This window comes from Choloepus didactylus, chromosome 8 (assembly GCF_015220235.1).
Source record: "Choloepus didactylus isolate mChoDid1 chromosome 8, mChoDid1.pri, whole genome shotgun sequence".
NCBI classification, from domain to species: domain Eukaryota; kingdom Metazoa; phylum Chordata; class Mammalia; order Pilosa; family Megalonychidae; genus Choloepus; species Choloepus didactylus.
The window spans coordinates 112,484,306-112,507,346 of NC_051314.1; the positions used below are offsets into that span (position 1 = coordinate 112,484,306).

The 23,041-nt window shown below is 35.8% G+C and overlaps 1 protein-coding gene across 2 annotated transcripts in view; it reads right to left on the bottom strand.

Annotated features, from left to right (window-relative positions):
• Positions 1–22,669, bottom strand: part of PDE3A (phosphodiesterase 3A) — a 343,776-nt gene extending 321,107 nt beyond the window's left edge. The window contains exon 1 of one of the 2 annotated variants that reach the window (XM_037845708.1): positions 21,710–22,669. In XM_037845708.1, the coding sequence (XP_037701636.1) occupies positions 21,710–22,669 (960 nt within the window). The remainder of the gene's footprint in view (positions 1–21,709) is intronic. The other variant, XM_037845709.1, reaches the window with a different exon arrangement.
• Between the last annotated feature and the right edge of the window lie 372 nt (positions 22,670–23,041).

Sequence of the window (23,041 nt, forward strand, 5' to 3'; positions counted from 1 at the left end):
GACCACTTTACAACCGTCAATGCTCCTCTTAAAATATAGCAAGCAGAATTGTTCAGAATGCGACAAATGCAGAATTAGAATTCCGGAAATTATGCTGCCAAAACCTTGTCTAAGACGCAGCCAACTGATTGCACTTGCAGTTATCTAACCATTAGGTATTTATACTTTAAACAGGAGTTAGATAATAGTCCAACCTCTCTCATCATGAGCGTATAAAGTTAATATTTCTAAAACTAAATGTACAATACTTTACATTTTCTCCTGTTTAATTACATATATTTTCACTATTCAAATGTGTGCATATATTCAATCATCCAAACTATTACCTGTGTCCCCAGTTTTTTTTAACTGAAAATTTAATAAGTAACCTTTAAGTTCGTAATAAACTGTGAAAGAGGACCAGGTCAAGGACAGAGTTCTGGCTTTGGAGATTTGTGTTATAAATTCTCCTGTCCTCTCCTTTACTCACCACCCAGACCAAATTTCACTGGCTTCAGTGACAGCACCACATGCCAACTCAAGCGATAAAGGCATCAGTATGACCAGCTTTATCTTTCCAGTAAAATTTTAATGGGTCCCACAGCTCAACCACTTTTGGATAGGTGACTAAAGAGGTAAGCAATTAACAAAGCAGGAAAAAGGGGAACCCTATGAATCAGATTTTTACAAATGTATTTTTCAACATTTGCACTAGGAAACTGACAGGCTTTGCTGCTGTAATTTTTATTTTCTTAATTACAAAACTAACATATGCTTTTTGGAAAAAAAATCATTAAAAGCTTACAGAAGAATCTAAAAGAAAATGAAGAAAAAAAAAAAAGCCCTCAAACCCAACCTCTCATTCATAATCTCTATTAATAATTTGATATTTTAAATGCTAATTTCCTGGTCTTGAAGGCTGCATTCCTATACATCTCCCTAGGTTGGCAGATATCCTCTTCCAGTACTTTATTTAGATAGACAGATAAATATAAAATTGTAAATACTACATCTCTTCATTAAATTGTAGAAAAAACCAGAGTCACTCAAGAAATTCATCTCTACTGATCACATTTTTCATATCTCACTCCCAACACAACTATACACACACACAAACAAGCACACAATGCTGACAATCCCAAAATACATTCTAAACATAATAGCAGTGGTTATCATTTATTGAACATGTAACATCTTCCAGGTGGCAAACACCATTTTATTTAATTTCACAGCAAGTCTGCAAGGTAGAATTCATTATCCACATTTAATAAATGACAGCACTCAATCTCAGAGGGATTAATCATTTTACCTAAGAGCGATGATGTGAACCCAAATCTGACAACAAATCCTCTGTCTTAATCACTGAACTGTATTTGAATCCCACCACCAACAGATCTTGCTATAGCTATTTTCACACTTAGAATAAGGAAGAATTCAATTTCCGTTTATTTTATCCTCCTGTTCAATTATATATATTAATCAAAATAAACATACAATAATGTAAATTTTCTCAACCTTGGCACTATTGACATTTGGGGTCATACAATTCTGTTATAGGGAGCTGTCCTTTGCTTTATAGGATGTTCATCATCACTCTTAGCCCCTACCAAGTACCTAGTAGCACCCCTCAAGTCGTGACAACCAAAAACATCTTCAGACGTTGCTGAATATCCCGTGGGGCAAAATTAGCCCCAGTTGGTAAGTGATGCAATACTCTAACACATTACATTTGAAACACAAAATAAACAGAGTAACTGACTCAAGTTTTCCTGGTATAATCTATTTACATTTTAAACTATATTTTCTTCTATGACTATTATAATTATAAACTTTGGTAACTGTGGAATAATATGTAGAGTTCTGCACAATTAGAATGTTTTTCTCATAGCTCATTAATTATATAAATCTATACTTAACTTCATTAAATAAAAATATTTCAGGTACAACTCTTTAATTTTGTAGTATAGTTCACTGCAATGAGAGTTTGCTAAATATAGTAAACTCTCTTTTATTGCCCAAGGTGCCATAAAGGTTTCTTATTTATCCCAACTCATGAAAAAGGAATTCATACCATCTTTAATGCAGAGATACCCTTTTAGAACCAGTGTTCTAGCTACTCTTTGTCCAATATTTTATGATTTCCAATAGGTTACAGACATGAAACTATAAACTATAGAAATAAGTAATAAAGCATAATTTATGGAAAAAGTTATGAAATAGCCTGCCACTCTAGCTTAGAAAACCAGTTATTAAAGTCAAAAGTAAAATCCAAATGGCCTGTGAAAATACTGAGCCAAAAGCTGCCTCTTGCAAGAATATTTGGATGCTGTCAAATGAAACTCCTGAAAAGGCCCTTCCTCTAAGCTGTATTTATTTAAATCTCTCCTTACAGGGACTTTGTACAGGAAAGTAAATGCTTACTTGGTCCACAAACTATGTTCATGCCCTACTTGGATCCAGTTTATAGAGCTGTGATATGCACACGTGCGCGCGCGCGCACGCACACACACACACACACACACACACACACACACACCAGTGACTGTAGCTCCCTATAGCACTGACTGGGGAGATTTGGCTCCCTAGAAAAAACATAACAGAATTTCAGTACCAGGGGCAGGAAAAAGCCTACCATGTAAGAATCACCCTTGTGGAGGACAAAGCACAATTTTTACTACCATCTCAAAGAGCTCACCTTGGATGGAAAGTTCATTCCACCATTGATAGGGCCACCTTATGCTAGTTTTTCCAAATGTACCCATAATTTGGTGCACCAAATCTCAAGTCTTCCTTTTCCAACTACATTTTAGGCATATATCAGGGTGATAAATTAAAATTGTTTAATATTTGCATGAAACCATGAACAAAATCTTACATTGCCATACTTGTTCTTTTTTCTACCTATGGTTTTGTGCTAAAAGAACCCAAGCATGATTAAACTCATTGCACACTTCTATTACATTAAAGGTCTATGTTGAACGAAGAGAAAGTGGATAAACAGAACTATTTTTAAATTCCCTGAAACTTGACCAAATTTCACATGCATAGTTTTTCTTCCTCCCACCTTTCACTATTTTAGCAATACATAAATCACCAGAACATATTTCATAGTAGAAACCTTAGCCATCTTCCTCTTTTCATCTGTATCAAAAATAGGAATATGACCAATGATAGTAATAAATACAAGAGCATAAGTTCCAAAGTACTAAAGGCACAATACAGATAGATCTTAGTATTAACTCATGTGAAGTCTTCAAATTTTTTGCTTATTTAATCTAAAAACTAACCATAAATCTATAGATTATCATTCTGACCAAAAAAAGTAAATGTAGACTTAGAAAGCATTAAGGGTCTCACCATTTAGTATAGTGGTGTCAGAAACCAGACATCCTCACTCACATTTTTATATGGTTTAGATCTAGACTTGGGGCTCAGACAAGTATATGCTGAAAAAAGGTCCAGAAGTTATTTATGTAAAAGGTGACAATCATACTGTGCTTTGTTTCAATCAGACCACATCTAGATCGCCAGATTCTACACTTCTCATTCTTAAAAGGTCATGATATCCAGAGGAGAGAAAGGCTGAGGGTAGTGGAGAGGGGACAAGGAGGAGACGAGAGGGAGAGTGAAAATGGTGTGGAAGGAAGATTAGTTCCATATTAGGATAGTGATTAAACAAAAGCTTAATTAGGATCTCTTGCTAGGGATTTCATAACTTTGGTTCTATCTTTAATCTCCCTTCCAATGCTATGATGTAACAGTAGTGATGTTTAAAAAAAAAAAAAAAAAGTGTCACACACATAAACAAGAAAGAAAAGTTGATAAGAAGATTCCTGAGAATAATGAGAATTTTATCCAGTGGGAAACTTCACCAAGGGGGTAAAAATAGAAATCACATTGCATTTATGGAAATTTGACCAAGAGTAGTGCCATCACCAAATGCAGCCTAATTTATAAAAATGGACAAGCCATAGTAAGCATCTAAGAAAACCCAAGAAAAATATCGAAGTGTAACTCAGCCTGGTAATTTTACAAGGTTAACTACTCTTGACTGCCTAGGCTGTCTCAACTGGTAAAAATATTTTTTAACTAGTCATATAATCCAGCATTTATTTATCCAAAGATAAGAACCTTGCCTTGAAGAGCAGGGGTTATACACTGTATCACCCCAGGGATTGTCACAGGATTACACAGAAGCTGCAGTTGTACTGTCTCAGTAGCCTATTATGGTAAAATTCAGCACACGGAGTATCAACTCATCTGCCCTATAAGAGCTAGGACCTTATTTAAAATCTAATCTTAAATCGGGTGATATTCTTTGTGTTTACTAAAATGACCAAAGCCTGCATCTTTCTGTTTCCAGTGATGAACTGGGCACAAGAGGCTTCCAGTTCCAAAACTATGTACATATACTGACCAAGAGGAACATGGTGAACAAATGTGACTCTTGTTATAAAATATGTTTTCGTGCACAAATGAAACTGGGCACCTACAAGCTTACAGGGCCACGTGAGATTGCAAAAGTAGCACACACTGAATATGTCCAAATCAATCAGTCAGCAAATAACAGACATATCATTTCCCTTCCCCCATCCTTGGGCCTAAAAGAAAAAAAAGCTGATCTTCTGATGCTTTTCTCTCAATGAGGAGGATCACCATCTTTCTAGTTCCCAGGTTCACAGCTCTAAGAAATCTTCATGCACTCTGCAAACACCTTCCACCATCAATCACTGCCTACACCTACCACTAACAATTAATAAACAATAAAAACTAATTTTTAATTTTTTCTTATATCATCTTTCCTTTCCACTGCTGCTGCCCTAATAAATTTTCAGTGTCTCTAACCAAGACTATTACAGAAGCCTCTTAAATGTCCCCCTGTGTCCAGTTTATCCCTTCTCTGAATTACCCCATCAAACTTAAATTTAATCTGTTTATATCACTCTCTTGTTAAAAAACAAAAACAAAAACAAAAACCTTCATTGACTATCAGTGCATACACAATAATGTTCAAATTCCTCAGCCTAATCTTCAGGCACTCCAACTTTCATTCTCTCTTACCTTCCCTATCTTATCTCTTATTAAAGGTTCTCACCAGCCCTCTCTGCCCCACATCACAAACCCCAGGCAGGCTGTTTCATGTGTCATTTCCAAAACACAACATTCGCTCCACACCTGGCATCCAACTCCATGATACAATGTCGTGCCCTTTCCCTCCCTCTTACCTCCTGGCTTCATGCCCACTGGGAAAATACAGACATTCTTTTATAGGTACATTATTTATATTGTAACGATGATTACAGTCAGCTTATTAACATAAGCATATAAAGTTAAACATGAGTCAAAGAGAAGAGTCAGAAAGGAAGGGAAGACAGAATTTTTACCAGAAAGCCATGTTAAGAGGGTGACAGCATTGAGCATTAAATTTAGCACTGACCTTTCTGGAAGACAAAGTTCTCATGACTTTCTGTATTTCAATGCATTTATCACTTGGCACCTGTTATCATTCGTTAATGTAATAGCTGTATTATAAGCCTGGGAGGTGGGGAAAGCAGGAAAGGTCCATCTTTGAAACACATCCCCCTCGCCCAACAACTCCCACAGTCTCTGGCATGTTGTGGGCACTCTTCAAATGTTCTGGTTAAAAAACACAAACATTGTAAGTTTTCAAGAAGAATTCCCACAAGCCAGAGATTCCCCAGTTGCGGTCTAGGAGCCAACCATGCAAAAGGTGACTTTCCCACCAGGAACAAGAAGCACTGACCAGTGAGTCCTGGCGTTCTGGTCTTCTTTGCAGTTAAATTCCCCAGTGTAAATTAACAACTGACATTCTGATTGATGAGTTACAGTTTTATTATTAGTGTGCCTCAGCAGTGGATAACCTCGGTTCTATGGAAAAAAGTGTATCTCTGACCTGCAAGGCTGAGATCTGGATTCCAGCTAAATGCTAACTTCATCCCCACCCTCTCCACACACACACTCAGCAGGGAACTGCTGACCAGCCTCTGTCACCTTAACTCACCATCTCAACCAAAATCAGCTGGTCCTAATCCACTAACTCTCCCCAGATAGAACAGTAAAAAGCAGGTGGTGTGCTTGGGTAAAAGATATATGTTTTTCTAACTTCCATTTCTGATTCTACTGTATTTATTTCTGGAAAGATTTTTTTTTAAGTGAGAACACAGACCCTTTATTTTTTTAGATAGTTATAGAAACTGCTTTTATATTGCAAATTCATTTCCATAGAAATTTGTAGCTCCTTAGGTAAGAATGCATGTCAATACTCTTCCATATGGAAATAATCTTTAAAATACTACATACTTTTCTTCCCCATTCATTTATTTAAATAAGCAACAGTAAATGGAAATGCACAAAATTCCTTAGTTTTATGCATGGAATAAACAACAAAATTCTGACAAGCTAAACCAATTAAATCAATACTATATACAGTGCAACTCAGACACAGAAAAAGCAAAATAAAAAAACAAACATATTTCTGCATATGAGTTACAGCTGAAATTTTAAAATATAAAATAAAAGCTCTCATATTTTACTTATAGACTGTGCAAAACCTACTAGAAAAATTACACTATGCATTTAATAACTACTTTGGTACACAGAATTCTTTTCAGCAAAGAACATTTTAATGTTCATTATATTTAAAAACAATCATGAAGCTGATTTTTACCTACAACCTAACTGGCCCAGTAATCAATGAGGGAGGTTCAATACTTTATATACTTACGGCGTTTTACAAGGAATTTTCTCTCCTTAGTAGAACAGTATTTGTTCTCATGTTCATCTCAGTACGTAATAGGTGTGGTAATAGATGTTTGTTCCCAACTTTTAATGTAATATAGGCCAAGAAGCCTTTCTAAAATTCAAAGCACATTTCAGTACATGTAAATGTATCTCAACACATATGTATGCATATTTTTAAATAAAACTATACCTGCAGATAAAGTTGGTCAAATCATCTAAATGCCAAACTATACTTTCAGGAACTCACTATGGAGCATCATGTGCCAATTGGGATCTTGGATCTTACAAGAAGTTTTAAGCCTTTCCAGCCTCTGGGTCAAGAATCAGGAATGCAAAAGGATTTAGTGTTTTACCAGGTATTGAATGTTCACATTCCCATTCATAAAAGCCCCTGAAAGTGCTATTTCCATGCCTGCAAGTCAAACTGCTACTAGGTAAATAGCCCTAATAAATATCCTGTTAACATACCCAAAGGAATAGTATCAACTAACTACTCTTCTTTATAAAGTTTTAATTATTTTTCTGATTATAAAGTATCTGAAAACATAGGAAATCACAAAAAAAAGAAAAATAGAAATCGTCTATGATACCCCCATATATATAACAATTAACATTTTTGACATTTCCTTTCTGCTATGCATTTGTCTGTTGTGGGTGATAGCATGCTATATCCTCCACTTTGCTTCCTGACTTCCCTCTCTACTCATCAAAAGTATTTTCCCATGTGGTTAAAAATTCTTTGTTTCACATGTTTTAAAATTCCTCATCCTCTGTTGTTCCCAAGCAGTAAAATAACCACAGTGCAGAGTTAGCAACTCTGAAAAGTTACAGTGTAACCAAGCTATCATAATTTAAATATTTATACAGCACCTATCACTGAAGTAGGTCGACAAATGTTTTGAATTAATACGCAAAACAAATAGAAGTATTTCCTCTATAGGAAGGTCTGGGGTATTTTGTCACCAATCCTTTAATTATAAATGGGATTTGTCAGACTATTCAAAGACTATTAACGAGGGAAAGGCTTGAATTTTCCTTAAACAGTCTAATGTTTATGTATAGAACTTAAAATATTAGAGCATCAGCTATAACTACATGCGTTTAAAAAGAGAGCACGAGAATGAGTTACAGCACAATTCATTTTAAATAATAGAGACATTTATATAAGAATAAAATTTCACCAACTTTTATTATATCAAATGTTATAATATCTAAACAAACTAATAACTTTTGCAGAGTTTGGGATGCTTGATCAGAATTTATTTCCATGTAAGGAGATTTGACAACTTTCCTGAAAGTCAGGTCCACTACCTGTACATCTTCTGCAAGATACAGAAGATAAAAGTGGGGGGGGGGGGAAGCCAACCCAATCAGATGTTTTAAAGCAAAAAATGAAGATATACATATACACACATATACATGCATATGCATATTCTTTTAATATCAGGTCCTTAAATAAAAACATTAAAGGGACTCAATCTCTACCCTCAAAGAGAAGATCAGTCAATCAATTCCAGTACCTTGGTGGTAACACCTATGGGTAGAATTTAGTCCAATCCCCAATCATCCCTGGATTATTGCAGTAGTCTTCTAATTGGTCTCCTTTCTTCCTTCCTGACACCTATGCACACTCAACGCAGACAGCCTGAGAGATCCTATTAAACATACCTAATTACATCCTCTCCCTGCTCAAAACCCTTCAACAGTTTCCCATCTCACTCAGGGCAACAGGCTTGCAATGGCGCTGACGGCCTACATGAGCTGCTGGCCATCCCTCGCCTCTCTAACACCTCCTCCTAGGGAAGAGGAAACCAGAAAACGTTCTGTGTTCAAGTCAGAGAAAAAGATGATGACTCCGGTCAGTATTTCTAAATTGAATCCCATGGCAGATAGCAAGAATCTACATATGACTCCTGAAATTGCTGAGGCCAAACCAAAATAACCATAAAGGCTAGAAAGAAAAAAGAAAGGTTGCTTGACATCAGCAAAAATCAGAAGAAAAGTGGCCCAAGGATTGAGTCCAGATCAGGGCCCTGTGGAAGGTGGCAGAAAGAGGAGCATCCTGAGGACTATTTTTATGTAATAACATAAATAATCACCATGAGGGCTATCCCTGAGTCAGTGCTGTATTAGTTGCTTTACACAGATTGTTTGAGGATAATGGTACCAGTGGTAAACAATGAGGAAAAAAAAGGGAGGGTATTATTAAACTAAAAATTCTAAAAATAATTTTCCCTTCAAAACTAAATATGGGTTAAAATGACAGCTATGGCATCTCTTAAAACACAAATCAAGTTTCTGTAAGATTGAGTTATAAGACATATTACTGCACAATTGACTCAAAAACATCATCAGCCATGTTTACAAGAATGTTCAAGGACTCCATCAAATTTCCTAAATATGTGTCTTAATTCCTTTTCACCCAAATCATTTTCTTCTGAAACATCTGTCACTATCTTTGTCATATTTCTCCCCTTTCATTGCTAATTTATCTGGCTCTCCCAGATCCTCATTTGTCAGTGGCTTTGGTTGCCATGTTAAGTACCACTCTAACATTTTAATCAACTTCCTGAAAACTTGCATCTTTTGCAAGACTTGCATTTCCATTTTGTAACCAGTTTGCATTGTTTTAAATTGTATGTTTTTATATTTAACCTGCAACCCTTAATGACATGATCTTAATGGGCAAGAACAGACAATATTCTTGCTAAGCTGAAGGGATATTTGACAAGAACCCCTGTCCCATTATTTCCATTAATTTAACCATTACAACCTCAGGAAGTAAGATGTATTATTCCTGAATTCTAAAGGAATTCCTATTATTCCTAGGGGTAGGATCACTGAGGTTCAAAAAGCTTAAGAAATACATATACATTACAAATTTTTGATCTATCTCAATCCAATGCATATACTCTTTCTACTTAACATCTGTATATCAATTTATTTTTATTTAGGCTTTGTAACACCTGAGATAGATACAGAAACTGTTATTCCTATTTTACATAGACTAAGGAAACTGATAATGCAGAGAAACCAAGTAACTTCACTTCAGTATATTTAAAAGGGAAATCAAAGTGAAAAGAATTATGAATGTCATAATTTCATAAACTATAATCTCCTTATTAGATTGCTAGGTAGGGAGATAGGTAGAAATGTAAGTAGATGATAGATTAGATGATAGAGATAGGTAGAAAACAGAGAGAGAAAGAGAGCTTGATCATAGTTTTCCCATGATACCAAGCCCTCTCATTTGAGTCAAGGGCTTTTTAACTATTTGTTGAATCAGACTGCAAGTCAGAATTTCCTGTACAGTTTTAGTCATCAGAAGTTTTTAGCCTGATTTTTCTCAACTGGGGCACCTGGGGGGCTCCTTAAAACTACAGATTCCTGGATCCCACCCTACATTTAACTAAATCAGAATATCTAAGGGTAGGATCTAGGAATATGCACTTTAATGACTTCACAGATAATTTTTCTGCAAGCTAAAATCTGAGAACTGCAGCATGCAGCTTAATTGAGAAAGTATCAGATGATGAGTAATTATTAGTAGGTAAAGATCAGGCAATCTCTTCACAGACTTTGGAAGTATTTAATGAAAGTCTATTAATCTATCAATTTACTCTCATAATCCATAAGAAATACTTGGATTAACAGGGCATTATAATTATATAAGATTATCACCCAGGGAAAGAGTCAGGGAAAGGAAGACAAGAATCTAGACATATTGAAATGCTTAAAATAGAATAAATATTTAATGGAAAATAAAGCAAGTCCTGAGATCTTAAATAAGAAACATTTCCTTGTTAATGTTTTTAATCAATTCTGATGGCTACATACAGGGTAAAGGTTCGTACAGGATTGCTATTAGGGTGAACTTGTAAGTTAAAGTGACAAATCTGTTAAAGAACTAGGAACATATCAAGAAGAGCATTCATGACCTCTCCTGCAGACTATCACCAATTGCTTTCGGTCTAAGGGCAGACTGTGAGCCAATGAAGGGCTGATTTGTGCACACTCTCCAGGACTGACTCTCTCAGGCCCCTTCTCTCCAAATCATAAGGAGTTCTAGATTTTAAATGCACCAAGCTTATGTCCCCAAAAGACCATATAATAAATCTTACAAAAAAAAAAAAAAATCATGGAATTTTTCATTTGATTTTGATCTAGCCTCCTCTCTGCATAAGCAAAATACAAGCATTGATTTTTTTCCACTCATTAATTGTAGTTAGCTTCCATTTCGAGGAATGTCATTTTATGTTTTTCACAACTTATTTAATCAGTGTTCAGCTATATCTGTATCCAACACTTCCAGCCTAATTCTCAAACTTCTCATTTAGGACCAGTTAATTGCTTATGTTCCACTGAAAACATTTAAATCTGGTCATAGTTCTCTAAAGGGGTTAATAAGAGTTAATCCAATTATTATTCAAGTAAAAAGATGAAGAGAAGAGGACAAAATGAGGCTAGTGCCTTAATAATTATACTGCAATTTAGGTCCTGTTTATCTAGCAAAAACAATTTCAATTATAGCAAAGACAAATCACTAAGAGTAAAAACAAACACTATTCAAAAGTGTACAGACACACAGCTCTCTCCCTCAAATAAAAATGCAGTTAAAAGATTTTGGTTCTAATTGTTTTATTAAAATGTCAAATTCAGAAATGACTTTTTTTATAAGGATGTATTTCGATTATCTCAAAATATGGATAATTTCTAACTTGCCGCTTTGTAATTTACTATATGCAAATAGAAATCTCAGACTCTGATATTTGTCAGTGATGGCAACATTGCAAAAAAAAAAAAATCTACCTATTGCGACCATTTGACATCCATAGACTTAAAGAAACTTGTCATTATAAAATAAAATTGGAAATAACTTTTCCTAATCATTGTATTTCTAGTTTATCTATGGTGATGATAATTCGTTTACCATGCTCAAAACAGATGCCTCTAGAGTCAGTAAGAGGATATGATAAGTTCTACATTAAGTATTAAAACTGCAACAAAATGTTTTATTTGACTTACAATTTTCTCTTTTAACAGGTCAAATTCCATTTAAACTAGAAGAAACAAAGAAAATGACTGGATAATAATAAAACTTTTCAAGAAAAGCTTATAAACTGCCGATTTTTTAGGTCATTTTGACTCTGAAATAATACTACCAAACTTCTATTATTCAACATGACTGAACTAGTTTATAGTCTGATGAAAAGAGCAGTTTCACAAAGCTATCCCTGGAAGCAACTGGCTCAAAATATATTTTATAATTGAACACACTTAAAAGATAAAACAGAGATATAATTTATTTTACATCAGACTTTTTCAGGCAACACGGCTATTCAAATAAGAAGCTCTAACAAGAATACAGATGAATAAATTGTAAAATGTCTGTATATCTATCACGTTGAGGAACACACGACAGTTCTTTGTAGAAAGTGATGGGAGCAAATAAAGTCAAAGTTTACTCCTTCTCAATTTATAAGTTGAACATAAAAATGACTTGAATTTTTATTTTCTAAAAATGCACCCTAATTTCAGAGGGTATTTTTTAAGATTCATACTACAATGACATGGGTGGGAACTCTGGCTACTTTCTGTTGAGAGTGAATTAAGAAATAAACACCTAGGACTCATGCCGAATGTGGGCTTTCTCTACCACTAAGGGCACAAGCAAATCTAGCCAGTCGTGTGACACGTACAAGAGAACATTTTAAAAATATAATAAAATAAAAATACAAAATTCATGTATGGGAAATACAAGTCCATAGACTTATTTACAGACTATTGCTTTTCTTTTCTCAATAGAAGCTTTTGCAGTCAATTTACTCACTAACTCAGTCTAAGGAGGTTGGGGAGATAAATACTTCAGACTAAAAGTCATTTATTTATTTTCTATCCATTTATCTTGCCAGTCAGCCTACATCTACAATGGGCAAGGCCCTGGGCCAGAACTCTCTAAAAAAATATTTATGGTGGAGACAAGGAGACTAAGAAGTTTAATTCCTTTTATAATAAAAACTGTCATGATTGGAATCTGAATTTTTAGTTCATGAGCCTAGAAAGCAAATTCTCAGTATAGCACAGACAGCAACAGGCTCTCTCCTTTCCAAGTTTCTGATGGGCTGTTGGTGATGCTGAACCACCCCAAAGTACTAACTCCCAAACAAGGGTATGTTTCATATCACAAGGATGAATGCTGTTCCCAAGGAGCACTTCTTAAGCAGACCTGTTAATTTGATCCTCTAAAATACTTAAGGTCAAAATAAATATTTCATTTATTTATGTTCATGCTAGTTTGAAAATTTGCTCACAATGCTGACTCCACTAAGCAGTACAGCAGTTGCCACAAAAAGAAAAATTCCCTACAAAATACAATTTCTACAACTTCTAACCTCCACATAATAGGTTTATTTAAGTGGATTATACCTGGAAAGGAATAAACACTTGCCACAGACACAGCATAAATATTCAGTTATTTAAACTTACTTCAGAAGATAGCAATGTTTTATTTAAAATCCAATTAAATCAAAACCACCAGCTTCTTGCATAAAATTATTTCAATAATCTTACAATGTACTGTGGGGAACAGAAGGATGATCTTTAATTTTTAAACACACTTTACAGGGAAGAATCTATCAGATAAAATGCCAATAAAATGTATTTCTTTAATCTATACATAGCAGGTAAAATATATGCCAAGGAAAGAAGAAAGTTTGGCAAAAAATATAACTACAAGTCCATCCTCAACATTCATTTGAAGCAACTTCAAAATTAGCGAGAGCAAATGACTAGCTACATTCAAATGCAAGCTCTTTCAAGTTATAGATGTGTACTACAATGGCATTCTATTCTTCAGCTAACTTCTTCAAAAAGTCTAAATTAAACCAGCTTCATCAGCAGTGAACCTGAGTTCACATTATTTCAGTTTAGTGAGATGCGCTTCATTTACCATGATTCTGTTGCCATTTAGCGTTTTCAGGTTTTTACTAAGTGATATGTAAAAATCTATATATCTCACTATTTTTATTCTGGAATACTAAGACAAATAAATTGCCCTGCCATAAAAAAAGTAAATTTGTAAGTCATAAAAGTCACTATTAGCATCACACACAAATATAAACCATTAAACACAAAATAAATAAATACTTTCTTTCAAAAATATATTGTCTATATCTAAGTATATAAAGAACATACCATAAATAAAAAATAATTTTCTCATTAATTCTCAATGTACTACTGAACTATGCCTAGAACTAATGAATTCACAGCATTTAGGGAGACAAGATAGAAGAAAGGCAACCATTAAAATAATTGTCTTTTTCATCTGCACATTTTTCTGAGTCTACCCTGCAGTTCGAGAGCAAGCAGAATCACAAAAGTCACCTAATCTCAATTTTCAGTTTAGAAATTCCACTGTCAAAATCTCCAATCCTTGCTTTATACAAAATGGAGCCGTTTTCATTTTGTATTCTTGAATGTGGTGTTTACATAAGCAATAGTGAGAAGACATCAACCCTTTACAGATACTGTTATAATTTTCATCCATTAATGCGACCAGTAGGTTTGTCACCTTAAGTCCCTAAGATACAAAGATAACGACCTGTACTATAACCACAAGCACTTTCATTTCTAAAGAGATATTAGATAACCCAATTACAGACAAATCACAGTGAACATGTGTTCACACTAGATGCATAAGCAAACCCTGTTACATACAAATCTGAAAAGCAAACATTAACTTCAAGTCCTACCACTGTGTTATTAATCAGGTTAATATTAAGTTTCTTTTTTAAGGATGCTGTTCAGCTCCCCAAATTAAAATAACCATATTTTTGAAAATGCACAAAACGTGAAATGAAAAACAGGATAAAAACAGACTTGCAGATTCAGAGTAGTTAGCTATGTGAAAATAAGGTATCAAGATTACATATGAAATTTGAAAACTTATTTATTAATGCTATCATGATTTTACATAATTAAAAAGGCTTTTCATCTCATTAAAAATCTATAAATTGCACTGTCAATATGGAAGACATTAGCTACTGAGTACTTGAAATGGGGCTAGACCAAATGGAGATGTGCTGTTAAGTATAAAACAGACACCTGATAGTTTAAACAGTAGGAAAATCATCTCTTGGTATGCAAAATATCTCAATGATTTTTTTTTATATTGATTACTTGTTGACGTGATATAGGGGGTTAAATAAAACAGTAGTAGTAGTAGTAGTAGTAGTGTGAATTTTACCTGTTTCCTTTCACGTCTTTTTATGTAGCTACTAGAAAATGTAAAATTAAATATGTGGCTGGTGTTATATTTCTATGGGATAGTGCTTATCTACAGTGTTTACAGGAATGTTTTCATCAAAGCCACTGGGTGACACTGTTTCTCCATTAAATTTATACAAACAAAGCAATTTACTGCCAGGGGAAAAACACACACACAGACACAGGGACACATACACACACATAATAATCAATAAACAAAAATGCCCCTTATAACCACTCAAATTCTGAGGATAAAAGAACATGAACACACCAAAATAATTACATTACTATGTTAGCAGGACCAACTATACTTGAAAACTTTAATAATCATTCAAGGATTCCTTCATGATAAGTGACAGTTTTAATCAAATCAAATGGGAAAAATTTGTTTAGTTTGTGACTTTTCCCAAATAGCTTTCTATCTTCTAAATAGCTACGTTCTCTCCATGACTTCCTATTTGCTTACATTTTAACAGATTCCTAATGGAACTCGGCAAAATAATTTAGGTGAACAAAAATAACCAGCACTGTTTTAGCTAACAATGAAATGCTTTACTTATTTGCAGATGATTTTATTTTCAAATCCTGAACTTAAAAATAAATTTATTGAAAAACCAAAATGAAAACAAAAATCCATATTTAAACCACCAATGAATACTCTTGTTTGAAGACATAAAGACTGCAAAGGTAGACTTTGCAATGCAATTAACATTCCTTTATGGGACAAGCTAAAGTCCAGAATAATACATGCCATAGGCTGACTAAAAGTATTTCACAGCAAAAAAATTCACTGTAAGGGCTCAAAAATTTTTTGTTATTCGTACATCTCATGGGCATTACTCAGTTTTCTAATTCTGAATGAGAATTTCGAGTTGGCTCCATGTTTAAAACATAAAAGATGCCCAGGCTTCAAATTACCAGCCTCACTCCTTTCCTTCTCTGTTCCCCCAGTAGCATATTCAAGTCAAGAGGAAACTGGATAAAAGCCAAACTTTTGCCTTAGTCTACAAACATTTAGCTGTCTCTCCCTCAGTCTCTTTCTCTCTAAAACCAGACTAATTCTAGTCTCCAAACTACACAGCCTGGTACAGAATTAAGCATTTTAAGATATGGTCACATGCTACATACAGCCAATATATAAAAACAGGTAATCAGTGTACTATTTGAACTATAACATGTTCTGAATACTATCATATTTTACTTTTATTCCAGAATGCACCTCAAATGTATACTAATTTCCATTTCAAAGAAAAAATTTCTCCATATCTTCAAAACATGAAGCTGCTTAAAACCATTTTGTCTTGTGTACCCTTTGAAAATCTATGAACACTAGAGACATTCTCCCCAGAAAAAATGAACTAAAGTTTTGCATCTTATTCCAGCGGAAAAAATGAATGTGTCCTGGATCTAGGTTAAAAACATACCCTAAGCTATTAAGTGCATTCCTTTAACTATTGTCTAAGAGGTGATTTAGGTATTTTACTGTGATTCTCCCTTTTCTTGTGCTGATGTCTCATTACCCTAAAACTAGGCTCTAAGCTCTGGAGAGACAGTTATTGTGTCATATCTTTCTTCATTAATTTTCACCACAAAGCCTAAGGCACAGACAAAATGTGTTGATATGACATTTGATATGGTGATGGACCAAAGAAAGACTTTTATGGATAATATTTACTAATGGTAGCATGTTCTTTTAAAACAGTAGTATACATTTATAATGATCTAGTATGGCCAACTAATATTTTTTAACAATTGTTATCCAACAGACCTTACTCTGAATTACAACTCAGGTATATCCTTAAGAATTTTTTTTCCCAGTAATCAGACCCCTACTTTATGTATCAACAACAGCACGAACATACATTCTCTGTTTAAAGTGAAAACAATTCCTAAGGACAGCCTCACTAATAAAATCCTTTTTAAAAAATACTAACAATGGTAAAAGTGTATGTAGGTAATAACTAAACAAATTTAAATTTCTAAGTAAAAGAAATAAGGTCCATTTGAATAGAAAATATGGAGATTTGGGGACCTACTGGGGTTTATTTTGAATTATTTGATATGGCTTCATTAAATATATGGGTATATAAAATTAATATAAAGCCAATTTTAAGTATCATATATTTGAGTCTCTTTCAAAGAAGATAAAATTATAAATATCACACACAAAAGAGAAGGGGAAGAGAGAAGACTCCATGGACCAGGAGATATATGGCAACTAAGTGATCGATTTATCACAAATACGTAGGATTATAACATCACAAAGCTAGAGAAACTTTCCCACGGCAGAAGCAAAGGCACTGCTTCTCCATGCGATCATGCGAAAATATCTCAGGATACTACACGATACAATAGTTGCATTGATAATGTTCATACATCCATGAGATTACAAATATAATATTTAAAAAAGAAGTAAAATTCAAATTTAGTAAAGCCTTTATTCATCTAGAGTCTTGAAGAGATTATTCTCAGAGCTATATTTCCTAATAGAATACAACAAATTCACACAAATGTCACTACAGATATAATGAATGTTTTTTCATGCCACTGTCATTCACCCTTGCCTGCCTTCCCCCCCACCCCCAAGGCTTTTCAAAATGTATTTCATACACAGAGTCACTGTTCTGGTTGTTTATTTAATTAACATGACAGCCCAGCATACACAGCATTTCTTTCAGCTCTACAGTTTTAACTTTTTACACTTTAGACTCAATACAGAAAGAGTAAAATTACTGTTTTGACTCCTTCCAACCTCTGTAAATTTATATCGATTCACTGACTATTTCTGTCAAACAGTTTTTCAGTATGCTTTAAATATCTGTATTCACAGAATAAATATCTGTATTCTTTTCCCTCACCTTTCCCAAGGGATAAGAAAATCTTGATTTTCCCTTTTAGTATTTTTCAGAAGCTAACATAAATAATCAATATTGCTGTCTGTACGTCTCTAAGCTCAGTAATATTACTGAAAAGCAATAGAAGCTATAGTTTAAAAATTTCAAAATCTGAAATGTATTCAATTTGAGATATAAGTTGTTATACTTAAATGTATTTAAGAATGCCTTCATTTTTGCTAAAGATACTTGAGGGCTTAGAGCTATAATCATGGGAAATTATTTTGATTTTTTAATTACAAAATGAAAAATATATACATACCTTACATTTCTGACTGACCATTGCATCTATCACAAAGAATTCTGGCATTAGTGCTACAAATGCATTAAAGGAGACAGCCAGATGCCTTGTGTTTACTTTATGTGAAAACACAGGCAAAAATATTAAATTCTTCTAAACAAGTAACTAAAATAAAATGGTATTAGTTTGGAATCTAATCTTTCAAACATGAATACATAGGTGGTCCCAATAATTAGAGGGGAATGAGCAATCAACAGTGTTCTATGAGGTGTGAAGAGAATAAAGAGAATGGGGAGACACTTCTTCAAATACAATTTCCAAATCTTAAGAATTACATAATTATAATTTTAGGTTTGAAAAATAATATATTTATAAGTCATGCATAATATTTAATAACTTGAGAAATTCTAGTTACCTCCATATAAGTATTCCAGTGTTTGGGCATACAGTGGTAACTTGCAAGAGATACACTTCCTCTAAGAGGTGAACATCCACTTAGAAAAAGATAACATGCACTTTAATGGAAACACCTGTCTTCTTCACACTACGAACCAAAAAAGTGTCATGTGGCATGCCCATCTACAAAATCGGGAGGACAGTGGGCTGGCAGGATTGAACTAAACGCCACCCAGATGCTATGAACTTCGTTCTTTACTGAGAGTAAAGATATCTTCACTTGTACTGACAGGCATGCCTAGTTTCTGATTAATCCTGTGAGCGAAGACTAGAACTATCTCTCCTTTCTTTGAAGTCACCTTTATCATAAGCACTGTAAAACTTAATTCCATATGTAGTATCCAATTTATAGACTTAATGGTTCTACAAGAAACAGAGAGGGACAAACCAAGGAGGAGAGAAAAGGAGAAAGAAAGAAAATATATGTGTCAGCTGGTTTGTCTTGTGAGAACTTTATCATATATTTGCCTTTCTCTTTTAGAATTAAGAGCCACTGAAGAGAGATGGTGTGCAAGCAAGTGACCACTGCCATTCGTATATGACATTCTCTCACCTTTAAATCTCACAATGAACAAAGTTCAAAAAAAAATTCTCAAGAGGCCTCTGCCAGACTCATTGTACTTTATATCTTTACACTTCTACTTAAAATTCACTTGTTGCCTCTGAGTTTTGCTTTGAGTTGAGAGCTGACATTATTTCAAAAAAGAACTTGAAGCCAATTAACTTTTCAAGGGAATCTTATATACTTGTTTAATAATTATTTTGATTCTTGTCCTTCATAAGGTTATGCAGATGGCAACAGTACACTTTGCACCCTTAATCAGAAGTTTGTTTCCTTATGATAAAACACATAAGCAATTTACTATATAGCTCCTGAACTTTTCACACAGTTAGGCTAACTTATAAGACACTTTATTAGTTCCCACTGCTCCCAACCCCCACCAACTGAACTCAGCAACAACTTTAATGGGTCATATATAACAACTAGTCTTAAGTGACACACACAAACTAGCACCCTCACTAAACCTTCTGGGATCTAAATACCTGCTAAAAGTAAACTTTGTTTTTCCACCACCCATAAGAGATAAATTCTCTCACTTTAGAACATTCTTCATTCATAAACACAGTCTTTAAAAAAAATAGTAACCAAAGAAATTACCAAAATAGATTACAAATACGCACTTTCAATAACATTCACCAGCAAAACACTGAAAACTGCAATGCTCAGTTATTTTCTTCTTTAAATTTGCAGATTGTTCAGCTACTCCATATATCAATTAAAACCAGAGAGAGAAAACCAATAAAAATCTGTGGGTTAATTAACAAAATGCTGTTTAATTCACCAATTCACTTAAATATGTTCTTATTTAAATCCACCCTTAACTTCTAAATATTAATATGAAATTTCAGAAATTCAGTTTCAGTGGCTAAATGAAATAAATCCTGGAATCAAGTTATTTATTATCAAATTTCAGAAATGGAAGTTTTTCTTAGAAATGATGGTTTGATTTTGCAATGATCACTTTACATTTCCCTATATGTTAAAGAATAGTGTGTTCCAGACATATTTAAACTAGTGGTATTTTCATTTAAAAGACATTCTCTTATGTATCTGTGAAAAATTAATATTTATTTTCCCCTTAATTAGTTTACCTTGAAGTAGATATCTCACTTTACTCTGATGACTTCAGAAAGTATCAGTAAGTGGCCTGTTTCTCCCTTCACTCTTAGAGTACAAACCCAAGAAATATTTGTTTTATCTAAACAAAAAGCTAAATAAGCACATTTGTTTTAAAATAAACACGGCAAGTATGATGCTGTCATCCACTCTACTAAATAGTGTCAAACAACCACAAATCTGTGTAATCAACTCTTTTCCGAAATAAACTAGTCACCCACACCATATGTGGCTGCTATTTCTTAGAAATATCTAAATGATTATCCACACAAGAACCTAAAAAGTATTTTAAAAAAAAAAAAAAACTATAACTTTGAATATTCTTTCATTTCCTCAAGTTATCCAAATCTTAGTATAGGTAGGCATAAATTTAAATGGGAAGGGTAAATTTCCATTGCTGTACCTAACCAGCTTTCCGCCCACCCCTATCAGCACGAAATCTGCTTCAAGTAGAGGAGTGAACACTTAAGTATGACCTCTCAGATACAATTTGTATTTAAAATTGGGATTTGTTCTTTCGTGTCTTTCATAGCAAGTGTATTCTGTGATCTTAAAACATTTAACCATAAGGGAAGTCCCACCCCCAAAATTCACTACACTTTTATTTACGACAACTTCACTCATATTGTGGGTTCCTTTCTGAAATTATCACCAGTAATCTTAAAAATATCCTTCCATACTAATATTTCCTATATAACCTGTGTATAAATCTGTTTAAGATTTCTAAATATCCATTTAAGTATGCACTCAGGGTAATTTTACCTTTTAGTTGACACTGACAGTGCAGTTCACATGATTTGACAAATTCTAAAGTTCAAGAAATACTGTTCACCCATTTGATGTTTATGATTATGACACAAAGCACCTCAATTATACTTAAAAACAAACTGGGCACGATCAGATTCAGTCTCCAAGTAGAACTTACCGCAAAATAGGAAAGTGTGTATTACTACCTCAACTTCAAGCATGCACTGATGTGACCTAGAATCTTCTTTATGATTCTATAAACATTTTCCCATACTTCGTAAGAGAGAAATTTTATTAAAAGAAACGGAAAGAACTCCAGTAAAACCCACGTGTTGAAAATTACCCATAACTAAATTCTAAAATTTCTGCTAAAGGAGGAAAAGGTGAGACTACTTAAAGTGCAGGGAAGCCATATGCAGGTGTAGTAAATCTAAAAAGTTGGCTGAGCTGTGAAAGACCCTGCAAATATCTCTTTTCCTACTTATTCGTGTTTCTGTTGTTTGGGTTATAAAATACTGTATGAGAGAGGAAGAAAAATCCTCTAGTTTACCATTAAGTCTTAAGTTACACTACTTTTCTAGGTTACCTTCCACTGGTTCCCAGCGCTTGGAATTCCCTCACTCTGCACCGGTTCCCAAGCGTTTCAAGTTTTCCTGAGAGGTGAAGAGAGGAGCTGCCAGTGCTTACCTGTTCCCTCGGTATGCAGGGCAGGGAGGTCCTCCGATGGGACTTGCTGCCACAGCCGGACATCTCCGCGGATACCACCGAGCTGGACCGCCTCCTCCGCTTAAACACCGGGATATCTTCCTTGGTCCCAGCAATCAGCTGGGACCCAAAATGCTCCCTTGGAGCAGCCCCCGCGGACTGCGGCAAGATTTGCTCCACGTACCTGGCCAGTAGGATACCCAGCACGCCGGCCAAGTACGCCAGGTAAGGTCTCCAGGCGACCTTGAACCTCTCTAAGGAAATGAGGGACAGGGTCCTGACCGCGCTAGTCAAGGCGATCATGAGGACGCCCAGCCTCAGCCTCAGCACCAGCCATGTCGCGGCGGCCAAGCAGCTGAGCACCACCCCCGCGGCGGGGAGCGAGAGTAAGTGATCCTCCCCGACGCCCAGCCCAATCTGGACAAGCGCTTCCCCCCCGCAGCAGGCGGCCAGCAGCGCGACCGCCAGAGGCAGGCGCACCCCGGCACGCCGGAGGTACAAGCCCATCCAGAAGAAGGCACACAGGAGACTGAAGAGCAGCGCCGAGGGCTGCAGCCAGCTGCTGAGCGCCGTACCGCCCCCGGGAGCACCTCCCCGAGGCCCCGGGAAGACGCCCCCTTCTGCTCCCGGGGCCGCTTCTTCCGCTGCTGCTGCCGCCGCCTCCTTACCCTGCGCCAGATCACAGCCGATCTCTCCGCGGACTAGTCTCACCAGCAGCGCCAACAGAAAGAACAGGGAGCCCGCGCACAGCGCCGGGGAAAGTTTCCTAGAGCGCCGGAACGGCTGCAGCACCAGGTCTCCCCAGCAGCTGCGGGAGCCCGAGTCCCGCGGCAACTCGGAGCCTGCAAGACGGTGGCAGTCCCGGCCCGCCGCGGGGGCTTGACTCGCCCCACCATGGTCGTGCTTGTCCCTGACTCGGGTGGGCTCGCCGGGCACTGCCATGATGTGCCCTCTTCACGGAATCCCCAGGCCGCCCGGACCCGATACACACACGCGCGCTTCCCGATCCCAACCTCTGAATCTCTTTCTTCCCTCCAGGCCCACAAGCCACTGAAAGTTTCAGCTTTCGAATAACTCCTGGAGCATCCTACTCCTTCAGGTTAAAACCTAGCATGGGCTGAAATGATCAGACTCCCCCTTTTCTCTCTCTTTGAAAAGCTTCTAAAAATTCGCTGCTCCACCCCTACCCCAACTTATACCCTCCGGGGTCTCTTCCTACTTCAGGATTTTAAAAATTGTCCAATGCGTCCCGCGCACCCGGGCCGCAGGCGCCGGAGGAGTCGAGGGCGCATGGGGAGCTCGGGGCCATCCCGC